This window comes from Penicillium angulare, assembly GCF_028827245.1.
Source record: "Penicillium angulare strain IBT 27051 chromosome Unknown utg000001l_segment0_segment0, whole genome shotgun sequence".
Taxonomy (NCBI): domain Eukaryota; kingdom Fungi; phylum Ascomycota; class Eurotiomycetes; order Eurotiales; family Aspergillaceae; genus Penicillium; species Penicillium angulare.
The window spans coordinates 2,664,203-2,692,101 of NW_026623160.1; the positions used below are offsets into that span (position 1 = coordinate 2,664,203).

A 27,899-nucleotide genomic window follows, 5' to 3' on the forward strand; every position below is an offset into this window, starting at 1 on the left:
TGAGAATGAAAACCAGAACTTTTAAACTCGAGGAAAGGCGTAATCTGTCAATTAGTTACATGTTTTGCTTCGGTAAGGATAGTGGATCTACGTGGACCCTATCACAAGGACCCCCATATGTAACAATGCAAGTCAGGCCCGAGCTTAGCGCCATGGCTTCCAACATTACCAACATGTTGGGGTCTGGAACTGAGTCTAATTCAATAAAATAAATGAGTGCAAGTTAGCCCATGATGCAATCAGGATTGAGCAAACATTTGAACGGTGCAAGATAACGATCGGCGGCAAGAACAAACAAATTGAGTATGGGGCGCAATAATAGTTCAATGTTATGGATGGGGCGCTGAATGGCGGAGAAACCTGACCTGTCGTCATCATTTCTTGAACTGTCTGTTGATAGGTGTTGGAAAAGTGGTTGGATGGGACTGCTACAATTATAAGAGCGGGGCCAGCGGCTGCTAGCTGCGTGGAATAGTATATTGGCGACGTGGCTGCGAGTGATCTTAAAGAAGGATCGATTATCTCGCGCACTGACTGAATTTAATTTCTTGTTATATCTTCAAACAACTCAATTTTTAAACACGGCCATCTTGCAAGCAAATTCAAATTTCAAACATGGCGCCTCATAAGACAGGAAATCCCACTATTGTACCCATAGCCCCCATAGCCTCCATAACCAAAAAAGACAAGGAGGCCATCGCTGTTATAGGTTATTCATTTACTTTCCCTCAAGATGCAGCGACATCTGATGAGTTTTGGAGAATCCTGGTGGAGAAACGAAGCACTGCAACATTAATTCCTAAGGAAAGAATGAATGTAGATTCAATGTATCACCCTGATGTGCAGAGGCGAGGAACGGTGAGCCCGAAGAGTCTTTCTTGAAATATAGGCTACAGAATTAACCCATGAATCTTCAGTTTCCCGTCAAGCGAGGTCACTTTATCAAAGGCGATCTTGCTGGCTTTGACGCACCATTCTTTGCAACATCAAAAACAGACGCGAGTAGCATGGATCCACAGCAACGATACTTGCTTGAATCTACATACAAAGCGCTAGAAAATGGTAAAGCAGCCTGCTAATTACCACCTTTTAAAGATTTTGTCACTGACTTTTGAAAAAGCGGGCCTCCCCCTGGAAAACGTATTTGGTACCAAAACATCCGTGTATTCCGGTAGTTTTTCAACAGATTGGCAACAATTACAATGCAAAGATCCGGATGAATTCCAAACAACAACTGCTCTTGGTGTGCAGCCATGCTTTAACGCGAATCGAGTCAGCTGGTTCTTCAATTTCACTGGTAACAGCGCAAATATCGACACCGCATGTTCAAGTAGTCTTGTTGGTTTAGACATGAGCCTTCAAGGACTTCAGTCCGGTGAAGCAGATATGGTAAGTGATATGCGTATCCCTAGAATTAGAAGCCACAAAACAGCTAACATACGATAGGGCATTGTGACTGGGTCTAACATGATAATGTCACCAGACAACATGCACAGCTTGACAAACCTCAACATGCTTTCCCCAGATGGAGAATGCTACAGCTTTGATCATCGTGCCAACGGATATAGTAGAGGCGAGGGGGTTGGTGTGCTAGTCCTGAAACGAGTCTCAGATGCTATAAGACATGGGGATACTATCCGCGGTATTATTCGAAGCACAGGATGCAACCAAGATGGGCATACCTCAAGTATTACTCTGCCCAGTGCAATTATGCAGGAAACACTCATCCGAGAAACCTACCAAAAGGCCGGGTTGAGTATGAAGCCGACTCGTTTCTTCGAGGCCCATGGTACTGGCACAGCTGTTGGGGACCCCAATGAGTCAAAAGCTTTGGGCTCAGCATTTAGAAAGTTCCGAAGCTCTCGTGATCCTCTTTGGGTTGGTGCCGTCAAAAGCAATATTGGGCATCTAGAAGGAGCTAGTGGCATTGCTGGTGTCATCAAAGCGCTATTAGTTCTAGAAAAAGGAGTCATCCCACCGAACAATAACTTTGAAAAGGTCAATCCAATGATAGACACTGACTTTTTGAATATTCGGGTATGTTGTGGCAGAAACTGGTCTTGTTCACTTGGCTTACCTGCTGACACGCACCCTAGTTCCCACGCGAAAGTATGCCGTGGCCTGTGAAAGGCCTTCGTCGTGCCTCAGTTAATTCATTTGGTAATGCAGGAACCAACTCGGTATGTACGTCCTCATGAGTTTTGTCAAAGAAGAACAAGACTAAGGTGTAACATAGCACGTGATTCTTGATGATGTCTACCACTTCTTGAGGGAAAATGGTCTTTCCGCCAACCACGTCACAGTTGAATATCCAGAGCTCGAGACTGGCGACTCCCTTCACAGCAAAATTCCGCTTGATACAGAAATCAGCGATGCAGAAATCAGTGAAACACCAAAGCTACTTTTCCTCTCCTCAAATGACGACGCCGGAGTCCAAAGGCAGGCAAAAGCGTATTCAGAGTACTTTTCGAAAATCGACAGCGTGAATGCAGCATACCTTGATAATCTCTCTTATACACTCTCAGTTCGACGCACTTCCTTCGACTGGAAGTCTTATGCAGTGGTGAATTCTGTCAACGATTTGCAGAATATCGACTCGATCATGTCCCCAGCCACAAAATCAATCGAGAACCCAGCTGTTGGGCTCATTTTCACTGGTCAGGGCGCCCAATGGGCAGGAATGGGGAAAGAGTTGATGAAGCTCCCTGTCTTTCGCAACAGTTTAAGAAGGTCAGAGGAGACCCTACTATCCATCGGCTGCCAATGGCTTTTGTGTGAGGAGATTCTGGAGAAAGATGGTACTAGAATTAACTCACCTGAGATTGCTCAGCCTGGCTGCACTGCTCTTCAAATCGCCCTTTTGGAACTCCTATATTATTTGGGAGTCACTCCTACTGTCGTTGTGGGTCATTCCTCTGGAGAAATCGGGGCAGCCTATGCCACCGGGGCTATATCGGCTGAATCCGCACTGAGGCTCGCCTACTATAGAGGCTTACTATCTACCAATATTACAGAGTCTACATCGGGGGTCAAAGGAGGGATGATATCAGTCGGTCTATCTGAAGAGACAGTGAAACCTTTTATCGAAAACATTACAACTGAATTTGGTGTTTCTGGCCTGACAGTTGCATGCATCAACAGCCCCAAAAATGTAACCCTCTCCGGTGATCTTGACCAAGTTGATGCGATCAAAAATGTTCTTGACAAGAAAGGAATATTTGCCCGCAAACTGCTTGTGAGCAACGCATACCACTCACCCCACATGCTGGCAGCAGCAGATGCCTATCGCGAAGCAATACAGAACCTTAAGCCAGGCCTTGCCACTCCAAAGCCAGTGGCTATGGTTTCATCAGTGACGGGAATGCGAGTTGAGGCAGCCGATCTCATCAACCCAGAATATTGGATGAGTAACATGGTCTCACCTGTACGCTTTCTCGATGCAATTGAGACCATATTGTCTGTATCTTCTCAAAGATTCCGCAGAAAGCTTGACCTTAGTCATCGAAAATACTTCAAAATCGATATTCTGGTTGAGGTTGGACCCCATTCGGCTCTACAGGGTCCATTAAATGACACTCTACTCCGGCGAGCGGGGTCAAAAGTGAAATATGTTTCCATGTTGCTTCGAAATGAGAACGCAATTATAACCGCATTCAAAGCTTTCGGGTTTCTGAAATGCCTTGGGTACCCAGTGGATCTTCTCAAAATTAATAAACTCAAGCCCCATTTTGCTGAACATTATGTGTCACTAGCAACGTTACCGGAGTATATCTTTGATCACTCTCAAAGATACTGGGACGAGTCAAAGCTGTGTGCACAATATCGACTGGGAGGCCAGGCAAAACTTGCTCTGTTAGGAAGGCCAGTGAACGATTGGAACCCACTCGAGCCCAGGTGGCGCAATTTTCTCCGAGTCTCTGAGATGCCATGGATAGAGGATCATTCTGTCAATGGTGTGCTTATTTATCCAGGCGCGGGAATGCTCGCAATGGCAATCGAAGCTGCAGCTCAACTCACAGTGGAGGCAGAAGACATACTTGGATTTGATATAACAGAAGTTTTCTTCAGGAAGCCTCTCAAAATTTCTTCAGATGCTATGGGAGTGGACACAAATCTAGTCATTCATCTACCTCCCGCATCCAAGCGCCCACTTAACAACAAAGCGGAGTTCCGAGTTTTCTCATATCAAGATGATGGCTGGCAAGAGAATTGCTATGGTTTGATTCAGGCAAGATATCGTGAGGTTCACAATGAGGTTGAGTGTAGAGACTCGCAGCATGAGAGGCTGAACTCATTTCGTCAAACTTCACTCTCAATGAAAGAATCATGTACAACATCGCTCGAGCCTGGAAAGTTTTACTCAGCGACTCAAGAAAGCGGACTTGGACTTGGACCATCCTTTCATCTTGTGACCAAGGGCAGCTTTAACGAAGGACGAGTCTCCGGTACGATCCAGCCCTTTATCTGGCCCAATGATCAATTCCCAGAAGCCCATGTCATTCACCCCACCACCCTAGATGCTATATTGCATATGGGATTTGCAGCGATGACAAAAGGTGGAGACGTCACGACATCTACGATGATTCCAACATTCATTCGAAGCATATTTGTCAGTAAGAATGGACTTAGCTGTTTTGATACATCCGAAATCAGGCACAATGCTTGGCTTCAAGAGAAACCTCGAGGTGCCGATGTCAGCGGCTTTGCTTTAAACGTGGCTGAAGATTCCCTTCTTGTGCATTTTGAAGACATGAGGTTGACTACTGTGGCGGAAAATATCGATGTTGTTTCTGCCAGGGGATCAGACACCCCACAACCAGCTTACCGTATTGAATACAAACCCGACCCGGACTTTCTCGATTCTGAAAAGCTGAATATCCTCTACAAGGGTTGTCAAAACTATCAATCATCGCTGGAGCATTATCTCGACCTGCTCGCTCATAAAAATGGTGGCCTCCATATATTAGAGATTGAGCCAGAAAACCTCGAACGCACAGCTCGCTTGATCCGCACGTTGTCAATATTCGACAAATACACTAGTAAAATTGTGCACCGAAAATACTCATCTTTCTGCCTTGGGACTAGAGACGGTGAGTTAGTGAATGGGGACAAGCAAGAATTTCCGAGTGACGAAATTACTACCGTCGCGCCTCTCGACATCGGCAGGGATCCAGGTGAACAGGGGGTCGACGGCCCCTTTGATGTTATTCTGGCTCCCCATGCAGTTCAATTCAGCGAGGATGCCCTGTTGAACATCAAAAAAATCATCTCGCCGTATGGAAAATTGGTTCTACTTGACAAAATAGACCAGGACTATCATGTTACGGAACAACCGAGGAGTACCATCACGGAGTGCGGCTTCGCGTCCGCAAACCTATCCCTTGCTCTGCCAACTGTTGCGCAAATTTACACAAATGTTGGCAATTCAGAACTCACAAGTACAGCGAAAAATTTGTTTTTTGTGCTGGACTCAGATTCGGCATTACAAAAACAAACCTTTCATACACTGGCAGCTCTCTGGAAGTATACGAGCTCGGAAAACGTCAGCTCTGGAAGTTTGCAAGATGCGTTGGCTCTTAACAATGCGGAGAAAACGATATTTATCGTTTTATTCGAACTGGACCATCCCTTTATTCACTCACTGGAGGAACATGCTTTCCAGTTAGTCAGACAGCTTTTACAGACATCTCGAGATGTTCTTTGGGTGACCTCTGATGGGGAATCCGTCCCCGGAAACCCAGAATATGCAATTATTCAGGGGTTGACGCGTGTTCTTCGCAACGAGTATTCTTACTTGAACATTACTGTTGCTACGCTCAAAATTCGGGAGAGAATTTCCGAACCACAGGAAAAACATTTGACTCAACTTTTCGTCGACAGGCATCTTGATCCAAAACCATGGATCCTAGATACAGAGTTCCGCGAGATAGAGGATTGTTTGCAGATTGCTCGTGTTGCCCAGGATACACAGCTAAGCCATGACCTATACAAGAGGGCCAAACCACAGGCCTCATGTAGAGCTCTGATTCGAGATCTCCCTCCTTTGTCTCTCGCTTGCCAGTCCTTTGGCAACATTGACACTCTGCACTTTGCAGAAGACAAGACTTCTTCTTTGCCTCTAACCAATCACGAAGTGGAGATTCAGACTCAAGCTATTGGTGTTAGCAACAGAGATAACCTTATTGTGCAAGGAAAAGAACAAGATGTTCCATTAGGGCTCGAGTGTGCTGGAATAGTTACCAGGGTGGGTACTGATACGACATTCCAACCTGGTGATAGGGTCATGTTGGCCGCGTCCGGATCATTCAAAACACTTGTCCGTGGAGAAATAGCAGTTCGAATCCCAGAAAACATATCTCTGTCTACCGCAGCAGCAATTCCCGCGGACTTTGGATCAGCATGGGCAATCTTACATCGAATTGCCGGACTAGAAGAAGGTGAATCCGTTCTGATTCATTCTGCAGCCAATGGCACAGGGCAGGCGGCAATCCAGATTGCGCAGCTATTGGGCGCACAGATTTTTGCGACCGTAGCATCCACTGAAGAGAAGGCTCTCTTAATGGACAATTATAGTCTCCCAGAAGAGCACATCTTTTACAGCCGTGGTCACGGCTTCGTGACTGGAGTTTTGGGTATCACGAATGGACACGGTGTCGATGTCATTATAAATTCACTTGCTGATGATGGGTTCGTGGCGTCGTGGAAATGTATCGCATCGCATGGCCGTTTCATTGAGACTGGAATACAAAGCAACGCGTCAAATGGGTTGATTCCATCGTTCGGTATCAAGAAGAACGTGACTTTCATTGTGTTCAATGTCCATCACACTGTCACAGAGCGTCCAGCTGTTTTCCGTCGAGACCTTGAAAAAGTCATGGGCTTGTTTGCGCAAAGAAAGCTTCACTCTAACCCTAATATACGCACTTGCGATATCTCAAAGGTCAAGGATGTCTTTGAAAAAGTTCAAAAAGGCAACGACAGTGATAAACATGTGCTCAGTGTTTCCTCCGAGTCCGAAGTTCAGGTAAGATACAAGGTTCCAATCGGGTTGTCTTTGTTCACGCAAGTCTAAGAGTCATACTACAGGCAATTATCGACAACAGACCGAGCTTCCGAATGAAGAACTATGAAACATTTGTCATAGCAGGCGGTCTTGGAGGAATTGGCCGCGCGTCGGCTCGGTGGATGGCTGCCCGTGGTGCAAGGAATCTGGTCTTGCTCTCCCGTCTCGGCCCTCGCAATGAGTCCGGTATCCAGCTAATAGAAGAGCTCAAGACTATGGGAGTTCGTGTTGAGACTCCTGCTTGTGATATCACTGATATTCATGCGATGCGTGTTGTCTTCGAGAAGTTAACAGCAGGAATGCCACCAATTAAAGGTGTTATCCAAGCATCAATTGTTGCAAGAGTTAGTGGATCTTTCCAGCTGTCATTTTCATGTCTAATAAAAATCTTTAGGACTGTCTTTTCGATGATTTGAAGTTTCCCGATTGGAAGGTAGCGATGGAGTGCAAAACTGTTGGCTCATGGAATCTCCACACAGTCTTACCTAAGGGCATGGACTTCTTTATTCTTTTGGCATCCGCATCCGGTCTTGCAGGCATCAAAGGTCAAGCAAACTATAACGCAGGAAATGTGTATGAAGATGCGATGGCCCGTTATCGGGTTTCTATTGGAGAGAAAGCTGTTTCCTTCGACCTAGGTGCTATGGCAGACGACGGAATCTTGGCTGAAGACAAAGAACTTCTCAGTCGTGTCCATGGCTACGGTACATTGGATGTTATCAGAAGGGAGACATATCACGGGCTTTTGGACTACTATTGTAACCCTGAGCTTCCTATTTTAGCTCCTGATGAGGCACAGATAGCCTTTGGTCTAGGAACTGGTGGTGGCGATGCACTTGAGAGTTTGGACTACTCCCGACAGCCAATTCTGCAACCGCTCTTCCTGGAGGGCGAGAGAAAAACGGCAAAAACAGCGGCTGGCAACGAAACCGGCGCAAAGAGCCGAGATCAATTTGCAGCATCGGAGTCACTTGAAAATGCGGCAAATATATTTGCTGAGGCCGCTATTGAGAAGCTTGGAAAATCCCTGGCTGTGATGCAAGATGGGGCATCTGTTGATCACCACAAACCTTTGCAAGGGTATGGAGTTGACTCTCTACTTGCTATTGAGCTTCGCAATTGGATCTTTAAGGATTTCAATGCGGATGTGGCCGTTTTTGAGGTTCAAGGATCCTCAACACTTGGAACACTCAGTATGTTGGTTGCGGGAAGAAGTACCATTCAACACGAAAAATGGTCGATAATGGAGTAGTGCCTTTTCATGTTTTTAATGCCATCAGGTTGTAAAATTTGCCTAATTTATTTCTTCGATAGAACATGATATAATTTACAGTCCTTTACCTCTTTGCTTTATAAAATTCCCAATGGATTGACCCTCCATAAAACACCTAGGCCTCCTTTGTCATCTTGGGCCTGGTGGTAGATCCTCACTTCACGACCACTGACTTCCCGCCTCTTGTCTGCGGCTTCAGCTGACCAAGGATGATCTGCTTAGTGCGCCATGAAGCCCATTCATTCACTGAGCGAGTCTCATCCTCCTGACCCTCCTCCACTGGTGGGATGCTTCCCCCCTTCAATCGCTGCATGGAGGCACTGTTCCTCGGACGTACCAGGTATGCCACGCTTTGGCGGCCAACCAGTGCCTGTTCTCCGGGAGCTGTTAAAACGCGATGTAAAGAACTTCGCAAAAGTCCACCTGTCCACTCAACAAGGGTATCACCAATATTTACCAGAGCATGTCCTGGTTCTGGTTTGACATACAGCCAGTTTTCTAGCTTGTTCTCTAGGCCTGCTGGGAGAATCTGTAATCCGCCCACCACGTTGAAGAGTAGTGTGATAGTCCCGATATCAGTATGGCCACCAAGAGTGATATCGTCGCATTGAGAATTGGATTGAGACTGGCTGAATAATAATCGGACTGAAGTCTCGGAAGGCTGGTCCAAGGGACTTAGTCCGTTGAGAGTCCCGGGCTCAAGTCCAAGCTGTTTATCAAGGGAAGATAAAATGATATCTGCGATGAAATGAGAATCGGTTTTGATTTTCTTTTCTGGCACAGGAGAAATACCTATGGCGGAATGAGAGTTCTCGATGAACTGACGCACTTCCCCTCGCCTAGCTTCAATAGGGTCTGCATTCTTACGGCCAGCGTGATTGCCGAGAATATCATCTTGACTGATGGAATAAAGCTCCATGCGATCTAATTTACCATCATCTGTCTTAAGCTGACCCCTGCGCTTGTATCTTTTCACCTTTAGCATCATGAAAACCAATAAGAATTGATCTGGCTTACCCAGTTAAGTCCTGAGGCGGTTTATAGGCATAGTCATCAAGCACAGTCTGGCCGAGATTGAAGGTTTCATCTGTAAGCTCAAACATGTGCTCTGTGATTTCTAGGAGCTCATTGCCCTTTTCTGAATTTCGGAGGTCCAGCAAGAAGAAACCCCATTTCTGACAAGCTTCAAATAAGATTTGACCTTCTGTTTCGCTTCTAGACCGAAGAGCTTCAACCGATACCTTTGGCAAGGATGCGGTGCTCACATTAGAGGGGAAAATGGGACACTGAGAAAAATATTTGGTCGTCGGCATTGTTAGTGAGATCTGTAAAGGCTGTGTGATCCATAGCTTCGGGATACTAGAGGCTTATGTATTATAGGTACCTTAATTATGAATTTTGTATGGGTCCTATAATTTGGTGCCTAGTGGGACGACATCATGATGGGTAGGTGCACAAGCCACTGATCAATTACTGTGTGTATGAATACGGTACTGACTTCTGCAGCAACGACGTCAATCTATTTCATGAATTTTGGCCCCCATCATTCACCTTGCTTGGCATAGAATTAATAAACTGCATGGCGAAAGTATAATATTTTCCTCGATTCCAAACTGCAACTTCCAACCGGCCACGAACTGCATGGACAACTGTGTGGTGAGTTTACGATGAAAATAAACAGCAAACTAGAACAGTGAAAGTTGTTTTAAAGATGCCTTTCGCGTAACATGAGAAAATTTACTCAAAAAAATAAATAAGACTGAATGAACAACTCTTTAGGCCATGGGGACTGAGAAGAATTAAAACAAGGAACGGGGCTTGTCGAAGGATCAGGGTTACAGTGGGTTATATCAAGAGCGGGGCATACTCCAGCCTATAACTGCGGAAGAAGGTCAGCTCGGCAAGTTCCCTGCATGTTTCAGCATCGTCGACCGCGGAGTAATTACATCGGGTAAGGCCTAAAGGATTTATGGGGATGACCTGGGGTTTTATCTTCCAAGCCTATCTAACCCCGAGGGCCATGTTTCACGATACACTGTATTGACATGACGCCAATATTACATACACTGGCGCGACAAAGGGATTGGTATAGAATTTGCCGCCTTTTTCTGCCGCTATTTTTCTGCCGGTCAAAGCCTTCTGAACTATGGAGTCTGCACTATAGCCAGCCCAGTTAGCAATCGCATACCTTATAAAGAAATACAGCAAAACTTATGTAGAGAATATTTGTGCAATTCTTCATGCCTGTTATCTGTTTACCTATTGTTAATTATTTTTCTACAATTTCTAGGTGCATATTCATCTGCATAACACTCTCTACCCATTCGCGGGGCCACGAACAAAAGCAGCGAGGGGTGAGTACTAATCCGGGAAGGTATGTCTAGTTACATAGAGACTCGATTCAATAAGAGTAGTTGAAAGAGCATTGTTACTTCATCGCCCATGGTCTAAACTTTCCACATGACCGTTTCATTATCAATTTTATCTTACTAGTCTGAGATGAGAACACAGCCCCTAGTTGAGAGACGACTGCAGTTGACATGCCACGGCGTAATTGGCCTAGCTGCTCAATGTCTCGCTCACCACGGCTCGCAGCACCACCAAGACCCCCCAATCCAAGCAGGCTCCCAATTATCACCATGAGAGCGCTCGATGGATCATTGGCAATGTCGTAAATTCCAAGTGCTGAATTGGAGATCTCGCTTACAATGGCAATGATCGTGGAAAGCTCACTGAGTCCCACAATATCAGCGGTAAGACCGCCAACAAAAGGTACAATAGCAAATACAGCGGTGAGTATCTCGATGATTAGTTTCTTACGATCAGCTTCGCGCTGCGCTTCACCAATTATCTTCACCTGGGCCATGGGCTCTATGGCTTGCTGAATTAGGGCGACAGGCATGGAGAAGACCTGTACTGAGTCCACTCCCGAACCTTCCCATTGGCCGAGCATCTGGGTCATCCAGGTTGAATCAATAGTGGTCTGTAGGGTTGTCATATTGGGGAGAGCAGCAGTCACAATACCCTTCGGGTTAGCTGGATTGATGTTATCGGCCGCCATGGGATAGCCAAACGAGTAACTCGGCGGAGCAGGTGTATCGAAGTTTTCAGAGCCTAAACAGGCCCTTAAATTAAGATGGGTTTTAGGGTTATCCACTGAATTTCGCAAGTTCAAATCAAACAAAACAGGCTCGTCACAGCGATTAGAACATTTGTACTATGATAGTAAGTCCAATTGGTTGGGTTCAGTCCCGAAATGCTGCATGGTAATGGGCAACGGGATCGCTGAGAATAAAAATCTTGCACGTGGATTGATCTTAGTAAAAAAGCAAAGAAGATTGCAAGAAGGAATCGACATTATTGTGACAATTGTTTGGATTGAATTTCAATTTCCTGTTCTGGGAATGACAGATGCTCGGATTTTATCGTGGATGGTTCAGTTGAAAAGCAACCATGCATTTCTTTCTTGTACCGCAGGCTCTCGCATAATCCCAAGGTTCTATCTGTGATATTTTACTACCCATTGGAGATACAACATAAAGTCTGGCCAGTCCTGTCCATCTGATATGTGGGTAATACCCCGAGGCCTATGCTGTAGTATCAGTGTCACATATTGGACCCTAATTTTTGAGGCTCTGCGGTCAGGTTTATGGAAATTTGGAAGTATGAGCGGTCCCCTCTCTCTTATTTTCATTCTACCCCACGCAAATTGAGCTATGCTCTCCAAGTTAGGTGCGAGACGGATTCGATGTACAAGTCAAAGATGCACGCCTTATAATCCACGGTGTTGTACGGTTGACTCAAATCAACTACTTTGAAAGTTGAAAAAGGTGAGATAGGGGGCCTTGAGTGAGTCTCGTTAACATCTCCTGAGTATTTTGTCTATACCTGTGACCTTGGACCAGATAAGAGATCCAGAAAGAGACCTCGAGAGACTTATCACATGCTATTCGCATTTACAGGAGTCTTACCAGACCCCATTTATCACCTCATACCCCGTTGTTTCGACTTTACCCCATATTGCGTCCATAAGAGTCACTTGAGACGCACTAGGAAATTGAGCATTGCATATTCGACATGAATCACTTGTTTACTTGACATGCTTGTGCTGCATTACTGCTTTTGGGTGGACTTCCGTCCTTGCAGGCCCATATTTAACCGAATTTCTCTCGTATGCCTATCGGATAGAAGCTGTTGAGTTTGGCGCTCTAGTTACACTTACCTGCAGGGGTTGCGTTGGTACAGCGCCTGGTCGTGGCTGTTATGTATGATTCCCACCCTCATGCGAGCCGCAGAACACATTGATGTGGCTCCAAACTACCCAAAATTTGATTGCAAGTATCAATTCAAAACTAATCAAGTACATGAACAGCTCGATGAACTTCTCAAGCACATCGACAGAGCGGGTAAACCGAGTAATCTTTTCAAAGGAAGTACCGGTATTGGAACAAATCTGACGCCGGACGTGGTGGATGCAGTAAAGAAGCTTAAGCAGGCTGGTTGGCGAAGCCCGTTTGAACCTTCAAAGGTTCTTCCTAGCCACTTCATATATGGGACATCCCCCACTTTGGCCCGATTACTAGACCAAGTTATGAACAACGTTGATGTTACCCGTCAGTTGATGCATCAGAGTGGTAGAGATGAGGCAAAAAGCCTTGAATTGGCGGGTATAAAGACTTCATGTTAGCTTATATCCTTTCTTTATATTCTTTTCGGTCTTTTCCACACACAGGAAACGGCTGTCTGACCAGACGAGCCTATACTACTATGGGCATCCCAATACTGGGTAATATACAAACCCCGCGTGCAGATATGGAGCGAAATATGATCGAGGCGTTTAACAATGAAAAGGCTGCTAATGATATCAATTCCGCTACGGAGACAGTGACACGTATTTAGATGGGTTGACATACGAAGAGCTCGACCTGGGGAAGATGGTGAAGAATAATCCGACCATGACCAAGGATGTTAAGGGCTTGGTACTTGGATTCAGAGACTCCGGATGACCCCCACCCCCCCCCCTTCTTTCCTAGCACTACTACTACTTATCTACTGCGTATATGCATTTCTTGACTGGAAATGACATTTGAAGACTTCTTTCACCGCTTAAAGCTACAATTACAGGTACAACCGACGTGAAGGAAAGGGCATCATACCCGCTAAACATTTTGACCGCATTCAAGTTTCGCAGAGATTACTTATTCAGGCCAACGATCCTGTCTGCTTCGAGGGTTAAGTATTAGATGAATGATAGTGGGTCTATGATTTAATTTGAGCATAAATTTTGTTTTCAATGTTAAGCGTTTATTAGTAAACGGATTATTGCGACGGGGCATTCCGACCAGCCTGGTAAAAACTTTGAACCCCTTTTGGGTAATTGGTGCCTTATGTGTTTATGAATGCCTAATTTTCGACTATTTTGTAGAAATTGAGGTTTGCTATAATTACCAATACTTTATGTCTAGCAAGCCCTGGAGGCGGTGTTAAAGGCGGGCTAAAATTGAGATATTAATAAGGCATCAACCATTTTTACCGGGCTGGCCGGAATATGGAGGTTCAAGTTGAATAGTAATGAGCAGTTGGGTATTTTTCTATCATATTTTACTACCCTATGACTTGAAATCACATAGTATTCATTACATTTATATACCTATGGTGTGCCGTAACTTCCAGGTGATGAGGGCCTTGGACACTTCAAGTTTCAAAGGCTGTGTACTCAAGTTGTTTATCTAGTAGGTACTATGCCCCAGACAACCCAGCAAATCTCTATTTAATTTTCTCTAGGGCTTCTTCAAGTTTCTCTCACTTTAAACGCTACTTTATTTCTGTCTGACAGTTCCGTATGCCCCCTCTTTCCAGACACCCCAATACTCACCCAGTAATCAATCTTCAATCAACACCAAAGGAAATTTCATCGCCGCACACAGAGATCATGTTCCATCCAACGGAGAAGCGTGAGGAGTCTTTCTCGTCTTTCCCCCAACGCTACCCATGGAGCTGCAATGCCGCGTCTAGGAGCTATGCCTGCCGGCGCGAATCATCGACCTAGGCGTCCAGGGTACTGATGTACTGGAGACGTCAAGTAGCATGCAATATACCTACCTCACTTCTCAACATTCGTCCACCGATAGTCACGCGAGTCTGCAAGGTATCGCGTAGAGTTGCTTTTCTAGCCGGAATCAGGAAACTACATCATGATTACGATGACGCCCCAGAATGGTATGCTAATATGAACTACTATATCAGGGCCTCGGAGCCCTTGGTCATCCCTTCAACAGACATATTGCATCCCAGCTTCAACATGCCGACGTTTGAGCCAATGGTCATGTTTCGGCTCTTGGAAGACAAGTGTTACATGCCATAATCACCCTGAACTTACTGGCAGGGAAGCCGCCGCGAGATAGGGCATGGTAAAAGGGAGCATCGAAGGGTTAGTGTACTTTCACTTTCGGGTTCATGAATTGATACTGCATAGCTCTCCTATGCCTCGAGATTCAATGCAGATGTTTGATGTTCAACTTCCTTGAATCTTGTCATAATAGAATAGTTGGGGCATATCACTAGGTTTAAGCCATCCAATAACACCGCACAACCGGAACTACGAGATTTACAGGTGAAAGAACTTTTAGATCCATCATATGCATTCGGGGATATCATAAGTCCGAGTAAGAAATGTTGTACAGAAAAGGCAATAAAGTCCTCTTCGACTAAGAAAAAATAGATACACCACTAATGCAAGTCTCTAATGATAAGAAAAGAAAAGAAAAGAAAAGAAAAACAGAAACAAAAAAACCAGATTAAGCCTTATTCCACTTGCCGAACTTGACATAGTCATCGTAAAGAGACTTGAACACCGCACGACTAGAGACGTCGAGCGCGGCATTCATTGCACGCAATGACTCCTTCGACATCACATCCAATGCCGCGTACAAGCCAGGCAATAGGGCAGACTTAACATCCGGCAACAAAGATCCGCGGAGTGAGTACTGCGCATATTCCATGACAACGTACTGGAGATATTGTCCCGCAATGCGCTTCGCCTTCTTTGTTTCGTCAATGAGAGCATCACGTGAGGCACCAGGCTGAGGCTTGAAAACGGCAGACACGGTGGGATCACTTAGTGTAGTGAGGAGACGGGTGTATGAAGAGGTGTGTGAGGCCTCCAGTGGAGCAAGCCAGAAAGGCTGGGATAGCGAGGTCTGCACGTGAGCAGAGCGGGAACGTTTACGTGACCGCGCGAAGAGGCAGCTGAGTAGACGTTGCATGGCGTTGACGACTAGGTGGAATCGGCCGCCAATCTTCAGACGCTGGAGACCGAGCACAACGCCCATCAAACGGCAGAGGCGAGTGTAGATTGTCGGGGCGTATTCGGGTGAGATATGCGGGCCCGATTTGGAGGCGGAAGTGGCGATGGCGGCGAGGATAGTATCGATGTTACATTGCACGAGAATGCGAGTGTGTACTCTGAGGAGAAGGGTGATGCATTCTACTGCAAAACAGAATTGCTCGATTGAGGTACTGTGCACAATAGCACCTGCAAGGGCTGTGCAAAGTAGGGATAGTTCACCTGCAATTTCACTGTCCTTGTCTTCAACAGCTGGGAGGGAGATAATGGCAAGATAAACCACAAGGATGCGGTATTCCGCCTTGTGACCAGTCAACCCCAGTTCGCGAATCTCACGGATTGCTTGAGTGATTCTTGGAACGGACATTGAGCGGAAGCGTTCGGTGGTGGCCCGGATAAAAAGCTGCTGGTCTTCCGCATAAAGTGACTGGAGTGTAAGGGTCTCGGCACACTGCAGAGCCGGTTCAGTAATGGCCTTCTCTGGGCCCTTCGTAGCCAGGAGACGACGGCGGATCAAGCGAGAGGGGGCCGAATCAATTGACATCGCCATGTAATGCTCGATCTTGGATAAGAACTTCTCCACATCGATATTGTTTGTTGCTAAATCCTCGAAGTCCTCCAGTGCATCAATCGTCTTGATGAGAGTAATTGTTTCTTCAAGCTTCTGCTTTCTGCACTGATCCTTGACCGATTTCATGTCCGTAAGGACCAAGTTGAATACGCTTTGGCGACAAGAAGCCAGATCATCTTCGGAGAAAGCCTTGTGCAGGTTGGTACGGTAGGTCCAAAGCTCTGACAATGCCAGGCGCAAAATGAAACAAGCCATAGAATCGCGATCGATTTGGCGTAGTTTAGCGGCCTGTTTAGAGACCCTGGCGAACAACTTCTTGAATATCTCATTCCGGTCGTCCTTTGCAAGTACGAGTAACTTGGCGATAATCGTGCGGTGTAAGCTTCTGAATGACTTCATGATCTGCAGATCCAGCTCGGTGCCCGTTAGAGAGATAGCTCGGGCAGCAGTCCAGATTGGTTCCCAATCGCCGGTAACGTTCGCGTCACACTTAGACATCGCTGCTAGTTTGGCCATCATAGCCAAGACCCCAACAGTGACTTCACTCGTCTCATACTGCTGCACAAGAACATCCTGCAACTTGTCCAACAGGGTGGTTCTCAAACCACGAGTGATCAAAGCAGATGGAATTCTCTGCAAGCTCTCGACATAAAGCCGCCTATCTGAAGGGTCTTGCTCGATGACTTTCTTGTTGAGAAGAACAACGAGATCAGGCACCAGACAGGGCACATTGAGCAAGTATTCATGGCATACAATGCTTGCCCATGCTTGCAGAAAACGTGCGTCGTCTGCCACCGCTTCCAAGGGTAAAGATGATGAATGGTATTGAGCGGCAGCAAGGGAAAGCAATTGTTGGAAAAGACGTGATCGGTGATCCGAAGTAATTCGCTCCCAGATGTCTGGAACCCTGATAAGGGCGAAAACATAAGCCAGAGCGAGAGTAGTCGGAGAATTCAATGTGTCTATCCGGCCATTCCACGGCAGCTCCATCGCTTTCTGAGCATCTTCACGAGATATAGAGACAACAAGGCCTGTGACGTCTTTGGAAAGGGCGTTGAAGGCCTCTAGCTGATCCTCGGTTGGCTTTCCTTTGATGGATATCAAAGCAAACCTGTAAGCCTCCCAAGATTCCAGAGAAGCAAGGGGTGTCTTGTTCGGGTGCTTGTGGTTGCGATGAATCGTCTTGGAAGCAATGGAAATGAGAGATTGTGCTTCGCCCTTAATCACATTATCGGGTGAATGTATGTTATTCTGCAGAATGTTTCGCACAAATCGCCATAAGCGCCAACGCCAGTGGATGCTTTGCTTCGAAGATAGAGTGGATTTCAAAGTCTCCAGGAACTGCATCAACGCCGTCTCCGATTTCGTTAAGTCAAATGCACGTCCACGTGAGCCCGCTTCCATGATAACAAATTTCGCGTATGACTCAGGGGCATCTGATATTTTACCATCATCGGCCCTGGTATCAGCGGCGGCATTTTGGATGTGGCTTGCAAGCGTTGACCCAATAAGAGAAGTTCGAATGACTTCGCCGTAGGCGTCGCATAGGTCATCATCCTCCCAGACTGAGAACAAAGGTAAGCTTTTATCTCCAGCTCGGGCTTCTTCAATAAGAACAAGCTGAGTATGCCAAGCTTCTAAGAAAGCTGGTAGATCTCTCGCGGCTGCAAACCCACGTAGCAGTGGGAGTAAAATATCATTTTTGACAATTTGGTAACTCTCAGAAATGTGAGCAACGCTACTACGCCACTGAAGCATGATCTTGTTCAATAAGGCGTCGAGAAGCTTGCGAGAATCACGCAATCCTGAGTTGGGCAAAAAGACATCGACCCCGAGGCTAATTACCAAGGCGGTGACAGTCCACTGAACCTGCTCTAAACCATCATCGAGGAGACCGGTATAGCTCGCGTGGGTAAGAATGGTGTGGAGAGACAGGCCAACATCTCGATCGAGAGCCACTTGGAAGAGATGCTCCAGAACAGAGACAAAACGAGGAGTAAAGTCCACAGGTTCATCTTCTTTTGAGATAGAGTAAGTCAGCTCTGCCACGGCAACGAACAGGGTTTCCAGCCATGGAGCCTCATGAGTCTGCCGCCTGAAATCATCCCGTGGAACTGCTCGTACAGCGTTATCAAACAGTTCTGGCAACAGATCAATCGATTGCCAAAAAGGCTGAGATGAACCCTCTGGGATAGTCCGCGTATCGGACCTTTCACGAACAATTGGGCGAAGAGCATCCGTTACTGGCTTGACTGAACTCCAATCCGGCTCGTCCTTGGAGTAATCGATGCCAGAACCGCCTCGCTCAAAGAAAGCTGAGCGAATCGGAAGGAGTACATGAAGTGCAACTATCCTTTCAATCGCATGGAGTAAAAATGCTCTTTCATCAGTGTCGAGGTTGATGGACCGTAGACAGAGTTGAAGTCTGAGAGCATGAGAAAAACTGGACTTCGCAAAGCAATCGTTGCTTGTTTTATTATCGGTATCATCCTGGCGGAAAGACCTCAATTCCCACAGTTCCAAAATTGCTGGAAACACGTATAATAAATGTTGAAGATCGGTAGTTTTGCCTGCGTGCGTAAATTGCACAGTGGCTACTGCAGCCAACTGGAATGCTTTGCCAAGCGACAATGCAATCGCATCGGGGTCCCCTCTTAGCGCAAGTTTGAGATGAGAGTTAGCAACCTCATCCACGCCGATCGTCCGCTGTGCCAGTGTCACGACCCCATGCAAGCAATCCAGCGCGCGGATGAACGTAATAAAACACGATGCGGGGTTTTGTGGCGGACTGTCCACGTCCATCGCGTCGGGATAATTCTTTGCACTCCCCCTCTTTCGCTTTGTTCCCTGGGCTCCGTTCTGTTCATCCTGAGGTGAAGATCCGGACAGTGTTCGACTAGATTCCGAATCAAAGCTCAAGACCGATGTCCCATTTCCAACTGTCGCATAGATGTCCGACTCTAGATCTGAAATCGTCTCACAAATGATAGGCAGAAATTTCTGATCTTTCAAAATCGTGGCTAGATTTTTGGGCGAAATCAAATCAATCAGTTGTCTCAGTAGCAGGAATGAAGCAGGATCCACGCGATAATTCTTTCCTGTTCGCAACCTCTTCAGCAACCATCGTAGGACCCACTCTTCCTTCGGCGTAGCTTTGCTTTGGATTTTATCATCTCGGTGTGTTTCTGGGTGACTCTCGCATAATGAAAGGTCGACTCCAAGGATTTGGGCAGCGTCGTGTAGCTGGGTGCTCGGTGATGCGGTGCCTTTTTCAAGGCGGAGGAGCGCCTCTTGCGACGACCGCGGGCGCTGAAAGAGCCGCATGTTAGTTGACAAAAAATACAACGGGGGAAGTGAGTAGCAAGACGAATCAAACTTACCTCCACGAGTGAAGGCATCGTGGAAAACCAGAGCGGTGTTTAACAGCAGGGGTTTCGGTTTCTTTCAAGAAGCAAAAAAGAGATAGATACCCAACGGGAAAAAAAACCGCGGCGAAATTCCCCGACCGCCTTTGACCCGAACTTCCTCGTCAACTCCCGACTCCTTGCACTATTCTCATTTGACCCCATCGAACCACTTCTGTTCCTCCGTATCAGCCTAATGTAAGTGTTTTGTTTGAGTATATGAGAGGCAATCATTTGCTAATGTGCAATTTTATCCAGATACTTCACAATGGCTGATTCTAGCGAGTCCCGACCGGTCGCGCGGGCCACCAAGCCCGTCAGTGAAGCTCTGCTCAACGAGAAGGTATGGGTTTATTGCTGATGTTTATACACCATTTCATGTTATTGTTTTTTCTTGGTTGAGCCATGGAAGAGCACGAACATGTACACGGTAGTTCAATGCAATGAACAAGGGCTAACAATCGAGTTGCGAATCTATAGTGGGACCGCGCCATTTCCTCTATGATCATCAAGTCTTCCCTTGGTCTTTCTTTCGGTGTTGTCTTCTCCGTGCTCCTGTTTAAGCGCCGCGCTTGGCCCGCTTGGGTTGGCCTCGGTTTCGGTGCCGGTCGTGCTTGGGAGGAAGCTGACTGTATGTTTACCTCTACAACCGCTTTGTTTTTTTCTGCAAAGTATCTGCCAGACTGGGGCTGTCGCATGTTGTGGGAGGTATCTGTACTTTCCATTTGGGATTGGCTAAATACGGCTTGCGTATACACTTCTCGCCTTGAAGCCCAATGGAAAATTGGAAATCGCCTTCAACCGCGACAGTCCCAGTGCCGAAGACCACCGGCAACTTTCGGCTTTACCATATTCAAGTTCCAGATGAGCTAACCGGTCATATATAGCTTCCTTCCGTCGTGGAGACTCTCCCATCACCCAGGCTCTGCGCCGCTAAAGCAGTGCCTTTCATGGCCATCGTGTACGATATTCTGTACAGGAGACGGGAAATCGGTGCCGGGTTTGTTAGAAAGGAATAAAATCCCATGTCGATTTCCAGTACTCGGGCTTAGAGGTCAATGCCCCCCCCCCTGGTTCAGCGTTGAAGGCCTTTTATCATCCCTTTTCTTGGTCATTTAAGCTTTGTTCTGTATCTGTTAGAGTTCAATGGAATTGACGTTCCAAGATATTTCGACCTAATCGGTCCATCTGACTGTAGAAGGGTCAAGTGTGTAGTATAGAGTGCGGAACAGTTCCAGAAGAAGCAGCTCAATGTGGGGTGGCTGGAGCTGGAATAAGCATTGTTTAATTACCATGAATAATTGAACTATGTGAGACAATTGTAGTAGCGGAATGAATTATTATTCTCTACTAGTAATAATTTTTATTCAATATCTATCGAGGTGGAGCTTGTTGGAATAAACTACACCCATGTATATAAGGTATCACCCCCACGTGACCATCCCAGAATTCCCATTACTCGATGGCATCGAGTCACCACCAAATCTACTGCGCCAATCTCTTGATCGGCTTCTCGTCAGCAACTTTCCCCCATGATTAGATACGCGTCCATCCAATCAGCGTGCGGTTGCACTGCTTGCGGAGAAAGTGGAGCTCCCGTTCACACCCGCTTATCATCGATAACGTCTGTTCATGAGCGACTCAGGCAATCAGAGTAATGGAAATTGATAGGCGCACACGCCTTTCGTGCTCAAACCCCCTGCCACAAGTCGTCCCGAGGAATGATATGGCACATGGCGGATCCGGGCGTACGATGATCGTCCCGATGGGCCACTCGTAGCCCACTCTTATCACACACTAGCAAGAGAGGGCAAGGATGCGAGAGCAGGATCCAGCATTTCATGCTTTGAATGATGATATGGCTTGTTTCCACGGCTCATTATATCATACCTGGAAGTCTCCTTCCATGTAACGTCTAGATCGTCACAAATTTTTTTTCTTATCCTTATTATTTTGGGGGCTTTTTATTACTTTTATTCCTTCATGCCCCAGGTTCCTCAGCTCGATTGTGTTTTTTTGTTCTTGCATCCCTCGTCGCTGTCTTTTTTTGAACATAGCTACAGAACAGTTTGACATCATGGAGAAGCTGAAATGGACACTCGATAAGCTCACTGTGCATCATGAGCCGGGCCTCACGAATGCCGAGTTAATGTTAACGAATGACGATTTACAACCAGGTAAGATATGGACATCACATTGGAAGCTCGTTCCCACAAATTCAAATATTCTGTTTCGCATGCTTTTGAAAACATCTGCAAACAAATCAATTACACTTTGCTCAGCGACATCTTTGCAGTGTTCGTGATCTATTCTAGGGCGAATTGAGCTAACCGATGAATCTTCTTTCTTCATAGTTGAACCCGAACGTCGTCAATGGCGCTGGCTGAACTACATTGCATTTTGGATTGCCGACTCATTGAATATTGTGAGTTCCCGATCGGTCGAATCGATATCGAATTATAAACCCGCCTCTAACACGCATCACCCAGAATACATGGATGATTTCGTCATCAATGATTGTTGCTGGTCTTTCATGGTGGCAAGCATGGATATGTGTATGGATCGGATACTTTATCGCAGCATGTTTTGTGTGTTTGACCGGTCGCATCGGCGCTGTCTATCATATTTCGTTTCCAGTCACAGCGCGAGCATCTTTTGGAATATGGGGCTCGCTTTGGCCGGTCATTAATCGGGTGGTAATGGCCATTATTTGGTATGGAGTGCAAGGTTACATTGGAGGTATGCGATATCTCTCTGGTCGTCTGCCCATCATCAAGAAAAATATACTAATTAAATTCACTCCAGGCGAGTGTGTTACTGTGATGATCTCAGCAATCTGGCCCAGTTATCGAAATCTCCCCAACACAATCCCCGCCGGCGCTGGTGTCACTACGCAGGGCTTCGTCAGTTTCTTTCTCTTCTGGCTTGGCTCCCTGCCTGCTTTGTGGTTCCCCGTCCACCAAATCCGTCATCTGTTTACCGTCAAGGCATTTTATTCCCCAATTGCTGCGATCGCCTTCTTTGCTTGGGCAATCTCCAGGGCCAACGGAATTGGACCAATTGTTCACCAACCTGCCACTATTCAAGGCGGTGCGCTAGGCTGGGAGATTGTCAAGGGCATCATGTCATGCATTGGAAACTTCGCAGCTTTGATCATGAACGACCCAGATTTCTCTCGATTCGCCCGCAAGCCGAAGGATGCTCTGTGGTCCCAGCTTTTCACAATCCCTATCGGCTTTGGAATCACCTCATTCATCGGTATCATCGTCTCTTCGTCCGCATCAGTGATATATGGCCAGGAAGTGTGGAACCCTCTTACCCTTCTAGACATGTTTTTGAACGATGCTAGCTCTGGTCAACGCTTTGGAATTTTCATTATCGCCCTTGGATTCACACTAGCCCAGCTAGGAACAAACATCAGTGCCAATTCAGTCTCTGCTGGAACAGATTTGACAGCTTTATTACCTCGATACCTGAACATTAGACGTGGCAGCTATATCTGCGCAGCTATCAGTCTGGCAATGTGTCCGGTATGTCCTTGATGCAATCAGCATGAACCTAATCAAATGAAACAAAGTAACTGACAAAATAATTCTACAGTGGAAACTTGTCGCATCTTCGAACCAATTCACCACATACCTTTCAGCCTACTCTCTATTCCTTTCCGCCATTGCTGGCCCCATGATCGTTGATTACTATATCATTCGCCGCGGCTACTTAGACATTAAGGCTCTTTACAGTGCCCGAAAGACAGACCCATACTACTACAACTATGGTTTCTCTTGGCGAGCATATACTTCTTATATCGCTGGTATTCTGATGAACATTGTCGGGTTCGTCGGCCAGGTTGGTCCCGAGGTCCCTGTCGGCGCGCAGTACATCTACAACATCAACTACTTCTCCGGCTTCATCGTCTCGGGAGGCATGTACTGGATTCTATGTACACTCTTCCCAATCCCTGCGACTAGTGACAAGTGGATGGAGGTGGATATAGATGAGATCAACGAATTCACTGTTGCATATGGACAAGAAGTTCCTGATGAGGAGAACTCGCCTCGCTATGGAGATCGACGCTCCATTTCAGACTCGCTACCTACAGATGATCAGAAGAAGTTGAGCGTCGCCTCCAAGGGGGTTTAATATGAAGATAAATATTGTTTCATATGGGATTTGGGCGTTCAACTGTGATTTTGATTAATGGATTCGGTTTACACCGAGGGGAGCTGGCTATTGTTTATACTCTCCCCAAGCACTACATATACCCAACAGTGAGAGCTGGGCTCCCGGTGTGCAAATAAAGTGGACTATTTAGGTCACTTACGAAGATATACTATTGAATTTTATGATATTCTTTGATGAATTTAAGTTCCTCATAACATTTTACCGTTGATTCAATAAGCCAACCTTGAAACGATCATTACTAGTATACTAGTATATCACCGAGCTACACAGAGGCTCTACATAACATAAAAATTCACAAGAACACAAGAGAATTCCAGCATGAGTAACTTCAACGCGGAAGAACTTGAACCTCGATATTCGACCATTTTTCACCATCAGAACTTTTCTATCGAAACAACGTCGACATAATCACCTCCTAATCGTGTCTAACTAAAGACCCCTCACAAGAAATTAGAGGTCATAATATCCGATGGATCCCCTCTAACAGTGGGATTTCCAATTGGCACAAGTACATTTTCACCATATTCTCCTCCCCAGTTTCCTAGAATTTTTATCAGTACTGAACAGACTCATCAGGCTACCTTGGAAAGCTTAACAACATACCAGGTGGGTAGTAATTGCACACAGTATACCACATCCCAAGATTGGAATATCTGCAATTAACAGTCGCACATCCAACGCTCGCGGTATCCTTCCAGACAATCTGAGAAAAGTGACCACTTGACGATTCTCCAGGATTAGGCCATCCATAATAAGGAGCGAAGATTTTCATCTCGTTGTTGTACCAGTAATCCGAGATGTGAATCGAGATACTAGCTGTAGGCGAGCTGGCAGCTAGGTTTTGACCGTAACCACCTCGAAGGAGTGAACTGTAATTAGATCGAGTATTAGCTTTGAATCCATTGAGGAGATGGAATACTTACGTGTTGTGTCTGAATTGACATCTGGCTCCCCATGAATAAGCTGCGTCCGCAAGTGTTTTATTCCATAGTAGATTTGGGACGCTGTGGTTCATTCGGTGAATGTTGTGGCTGTAGATAACTTTGTCTTGGTAGGACCCTTGCCAGGGATAGTCAGTTCCCGCCGAGGTTGCGATTGTGGAAGACGTGGAAGACGTGGAGGAATCAAAAGTTGTCGTCGCAGTAGGTAACAAGGTGGGTGAAGACAAATAGACTGTCAACGTCAAAGGATCTGAGTTAGTCGTGCTAGTAGCTTTGTGGCTCTGCGATGATACTGTCAAAGCAGACTTGGTCGAGCTGGTGATATGACTTAGAGTTAGGGTTAGAACGGCAGACGGCACGCTAACGGCTGAACGCGATGAAGCACTGGTGGAGACAGCAGGACTTGATTTGACAGAAGGGCTTGAAGAAGCGATACTTGTTTCCCAAGTCTTCCAAGAGGCTGAAGACGATTCTCTCTGAATTGATGATGTAGGACCGGTAACTGTCGAGTTTGAGTAATAAGTAGAAACGCGAATGCGACATCCACCTCCATTCCCACTTTCATACCCACAGACGTGGCCGTGGGGTTGTCCACCTCCATTCTCGACGATGGTGCCTGGTATTTTTGGAGCCGCTGGGGCCTTGGTTGGTTCCGTAGGCTCCATTGAGAGCTCGGTCGTTGCCAACACAGTTTCGGTTTTAGTAACGTGGCTGTCAGGTTGTCCACCTCCATTCTCGACGATGTTGCCTGGTATTGCTGGAGCTGTTGGGACCTTGGTTGGTTTTGTAGAATCCATTGAGAGTTCAGTCATCACCGACACGGTTTCAGTTTCAGTAACGGTAACATAGCTTGTGCCACAGTCATGCTGAGCTAGACATATAATAGCCAGCAGGGCGATCGTGCAAGATATTTCCACGAAGCGAGTGAAATACATTTTGAAGAATTGGTTGGTAACGGTGAGAATGAAGAGATGATGAAGACGCGTGGATGGAATTAGGAAAATTTGGAAGAGTCGGGGGGGAGGGAAGTGAGAGAAACGAAGCACTGCAGTAAACGGGCTTTCCAAGGGCTAGACTGTGGTGAGCTCGGGATTTTGGCGTGTCTCTTACTATTAGAACGCGTCTTTAGCATTTACTCACTTCAGAGTATTTGGAGACAACCAACCTCTAGGAAAGCTTAAACTACACTAACTTGTGGTATACGCTTGATATTGAGGGATTAGGTACTACTACAGACTACCTTCGCAGGTCTCGACGGCAATGTACAAAACTAAGGTAGTAGTGTTGCGTCAAGTAATGCAGTGCAGCATCTCTAGTTCAAATGTGTGGCATAGTGAAGAGTATTATTCTACCTCCTATATTATAGATTTTTGTGGTTGGACTGTCATGAAAATTCAGATCTCGCTGATGGCACACTCTTGAGGCTACCTTATAGATCGATCAAGCAGACAGGCCTAAGCCTGATTCCAGACGTCTTTTATAGACGTTGGCTACAAGACCTTTATACAAAGAACACAGTTTAAGGTTATATTCACCTACCCGCCTCGAGATGCACAAAGTGAGATCTAGCCATTGAACATGAAACACAAGATTCCATGGCAATGGTTGGCCGGCTCATTTTTAGTTGGTACACTCGAGACCCTTGAACATAGTAGATGTAACTCCACTTGTTCCCCATTATTGAATTCGAGATATCGATTACTTCCAAAAGCTGAATCGAGATATAATATAATAAAAATAAATTGAGAGAGACTCCAATGGTTCTTGAATAATATTGAATACTCGCCTCACGATAAGTTCTCGAACTCAAGAAGCATACCACGTAGTCTCTCCTTCTCCGCATCACCACCAAAAATCATATCCACAGACTTACAAGACAAATTCACCAAATCGGCACGATTCAACCCAAAATGTTCCGCAGCAAGCATATACTCATTAGAGACAGCACTACAAAAGAAGCCCACATCATCCGTCTAAAGAAGAATGGCCTATTAGTCAGCTATGCAGTACCATAAAACAGCAATGAAAGACAGAAGGAAAGCCAACATTGGAAAACATCAAATTCAAAAAGCCGAGATGTCAAAACTCACACATAAAGCAATCGGACAATCTTCATGCCTCCAGTACCCAAAATGATGATCCAAAAACCCACCCTCAATCAACCTCGCATGCACATTACAAGACATGCAGAGCTCAAGCCCAAGCCCCCTTCTCACAATCTCCCCTTTCACATCATCAGGCACATGAATAACATGGCCCAACCGATCAGGCAAAAAAGAAAGCAAAGCCAGCAATTCCTCCCGTTGACCCGAGGCCGGTGTCTCGGCGAAGTGCAGCGTTAGGCCAAGCCCATGCGCCTTTGCATGAGCGAATACGCCACGGTATATCGTGACATCACCTTGCGTTGGGTTGCCGCATAAGTCGACACCGACTACCCCACGTTCTTTGTTGGAGATGGCTAGGTCGACTATTTCTCTTGCTTCAGACTCCGATGTATTGCCGCGATCTAGAGCTAGTATGAGGAATACTGAGAGATCTTTGTGGCTCGGGTTTGATTTAAATGTTGCTATTGTTGTTAGGATTGTGTTGAGGTAATCTTCTTTTGTGATGTTGGTGGTTGGTGAGGCGCGGGGTATTGTGCGGAGTTCTAGGTATCGGACTCCGTCGTTGAGGAAGTCTTCTAGAACGCAGTTTGTGGCGTATATTAGGCTCTCGAGATCGTCGCATAGTTGGTATATTAGTTTTGAGAATACTTGGAAAAAGCTGTGTGGTGTTAGTTCGTGTCGCTGATTGTGCTTTGCTGCCCAGGCGGGGTTGGCTCACTAACGTTTGTAGTGTGTAGTCCACTTTTCCTGGGGGCATCAAGGTGAGAGGATCCTCAATTGCAAAATTGGGATCGCTCGCTTTCTTGCGTGCCCATATCTCATGGAGGCACTGGCGACTGATGCTCCCGCTGAGATGGGCATGAACCTGGCCCGGTCGCGAAGGTATCAGTGGAAGTTCGCGAGTTTCCACGGATAGATGAAACTTACCTCAATCTTAGGTAATGCTTTCGTGAAGTTGCTGTCAACCGGTTTGTCTATGTCCATGGTGACCTCACTTTTTATCGAGACAGAGGAT

General features: G+C 46.2%; 7 protein-coding genes across 7 annotated transcripts; 3 read left to right on the forward strand and 4 right to left on the reverse strand.

Annotated features, from left to right (window-relative positions):
• Positions 1-615: 615 nt before the first annotated feature.
• Positions 616-8,315, forward strand: N7478_000947 (type I polyketide synthase; the record flags this gene model as incomplete). The annotated part of the gene is made up of 8 exons (XM_056917162.1): positions 616-858; positions 918-1,062; positions 1,121-1,389; positions 1,447-2,037; positions 2,097-2,180; positions 2,237-7,024; positions 7,087-7,407; positions 7,458-8,315. The coding sequence occupies 8 exons, from the start codon at positions 616-618 to the stop codon at positions 8,313-8,315; spliced, it is 7,299 nt and encodes a 2,432-aa protein (XP_056785042.1).
• Positions 8,316-8,490: 175 nt separating this feature from the next.
• Positions 8,491-11,397, reverse strand: N7478_000948 (uncharacterized protein; the record flags this gene model as incomplete). Its single annotated transcript, XM_056917163.1, has 4 exons — positions 8,491-9,304; positions 9,354-9,695; positions 10,402-10,489; positions 10,827-11,397. 4 exons carry the CDS (start codon positions 11,395-11,397, stop codon positions 8,491-8,493), a joined length of 1,815 nt encoding a protein of 604 aa, XP_056785043.1.
• Positions 11,398-15,133: 3,736 nt separating this feature from the next.
• N7478_000949 (ribosome biogenesis protein URB2) lies at positions 15,134-19,650 on the reverse strand (the record flags this gene model as incomplete). Its single annotated transcript, XM_056917164.1, has 2 exons — positions 15,134-19,561; positions 19,633-19,650. 2 exons carry the CDS (start codon positions 19,648-19,650, stop codon positions 15,134-15,136), a joined length of 4,446 nt encoding a protein of 1,481 aa, XP_056785044.1.
• Positions 19,651-19,924: 274 nt separating this feature from the next.
• N7478_000950 (MICOS complex subunit MIC10) lies at positions 19,925-20,593 on the forward strand (the record flags this gene model as incomplete). Its single annotated transcript, XM_056917165.1, has 3 exons — positions 19,925-19,999; positions 20,137-20,287; positions 20,544-20,593. The coding sequence occupies 3 exons, from the start codon at positions 19,925-19,927 to the stop codon at positions 20,591-20,593; spliced, it is 276 nt and encodes a 91-aa protein (XP_056785045.1).
• Positions 20,594-21,733: 1,140 nt separating this feature from the next.
• N7478_000951 (nucleobase cation symporter-1 family protein) lies at positions 21,734-23,796 on the forward strand (the record flags this gene model as incomplete). The annotated part of the gene is made up of 5 exons (XM_056917166.1): positions 21,734-21,833; positions 21,972-22,081; positions 22,146-22,395; positions 22,462-23,186; positions 23,257-23,796. 5 exons carry the CDS (start codon positions 21,734-21,736, stop codon positions 23,794-23,796), a joined length of 1,725 nt encoding a protein of 574 aa, XP_056785046.1.
• Positions 23,797-24,278: 482 nt separating this feature from the next.
• On the reverse strand, positions 24,279-25,714 carry N7478_000952 (PR-1-like protein; the record flags this gene model as incomplete). The annotated part of the gene is made up of 3 exons (XM_056917167.1): positions 24,279-24,379; positions 24,442-24,707; positions 24,762-25,714. The coding sequence occupies 3 exons, from the start codon at positions 25,712-25,714 to the stop codon at positions 24,279-24,281; spliced, it is 1,320 nt and encodes a 439-aa protein (XP_056785047.1).
• Positions 25,715-26,599: 885 nt separating this feature from the next.
• N7478_000953 (putative adenosine deaminase) lies at positions 26,600-27,868 on the reverse strand (the record flags this gene model as incomplete). Its single annotated transcript, XM_056917168.1, has 4 exons — positions 26,600-26,752; positions 26,870-27,542; positions 27,607-27,749; positions 27,812-27,868. Coding segments are annotated over 4 exons (1,026 nt in total), but the record flags the coding sequence as incomplete, so codon positions are not given.
• Positions 27,869-27,899: the final 31 nt, after the last annotated feature.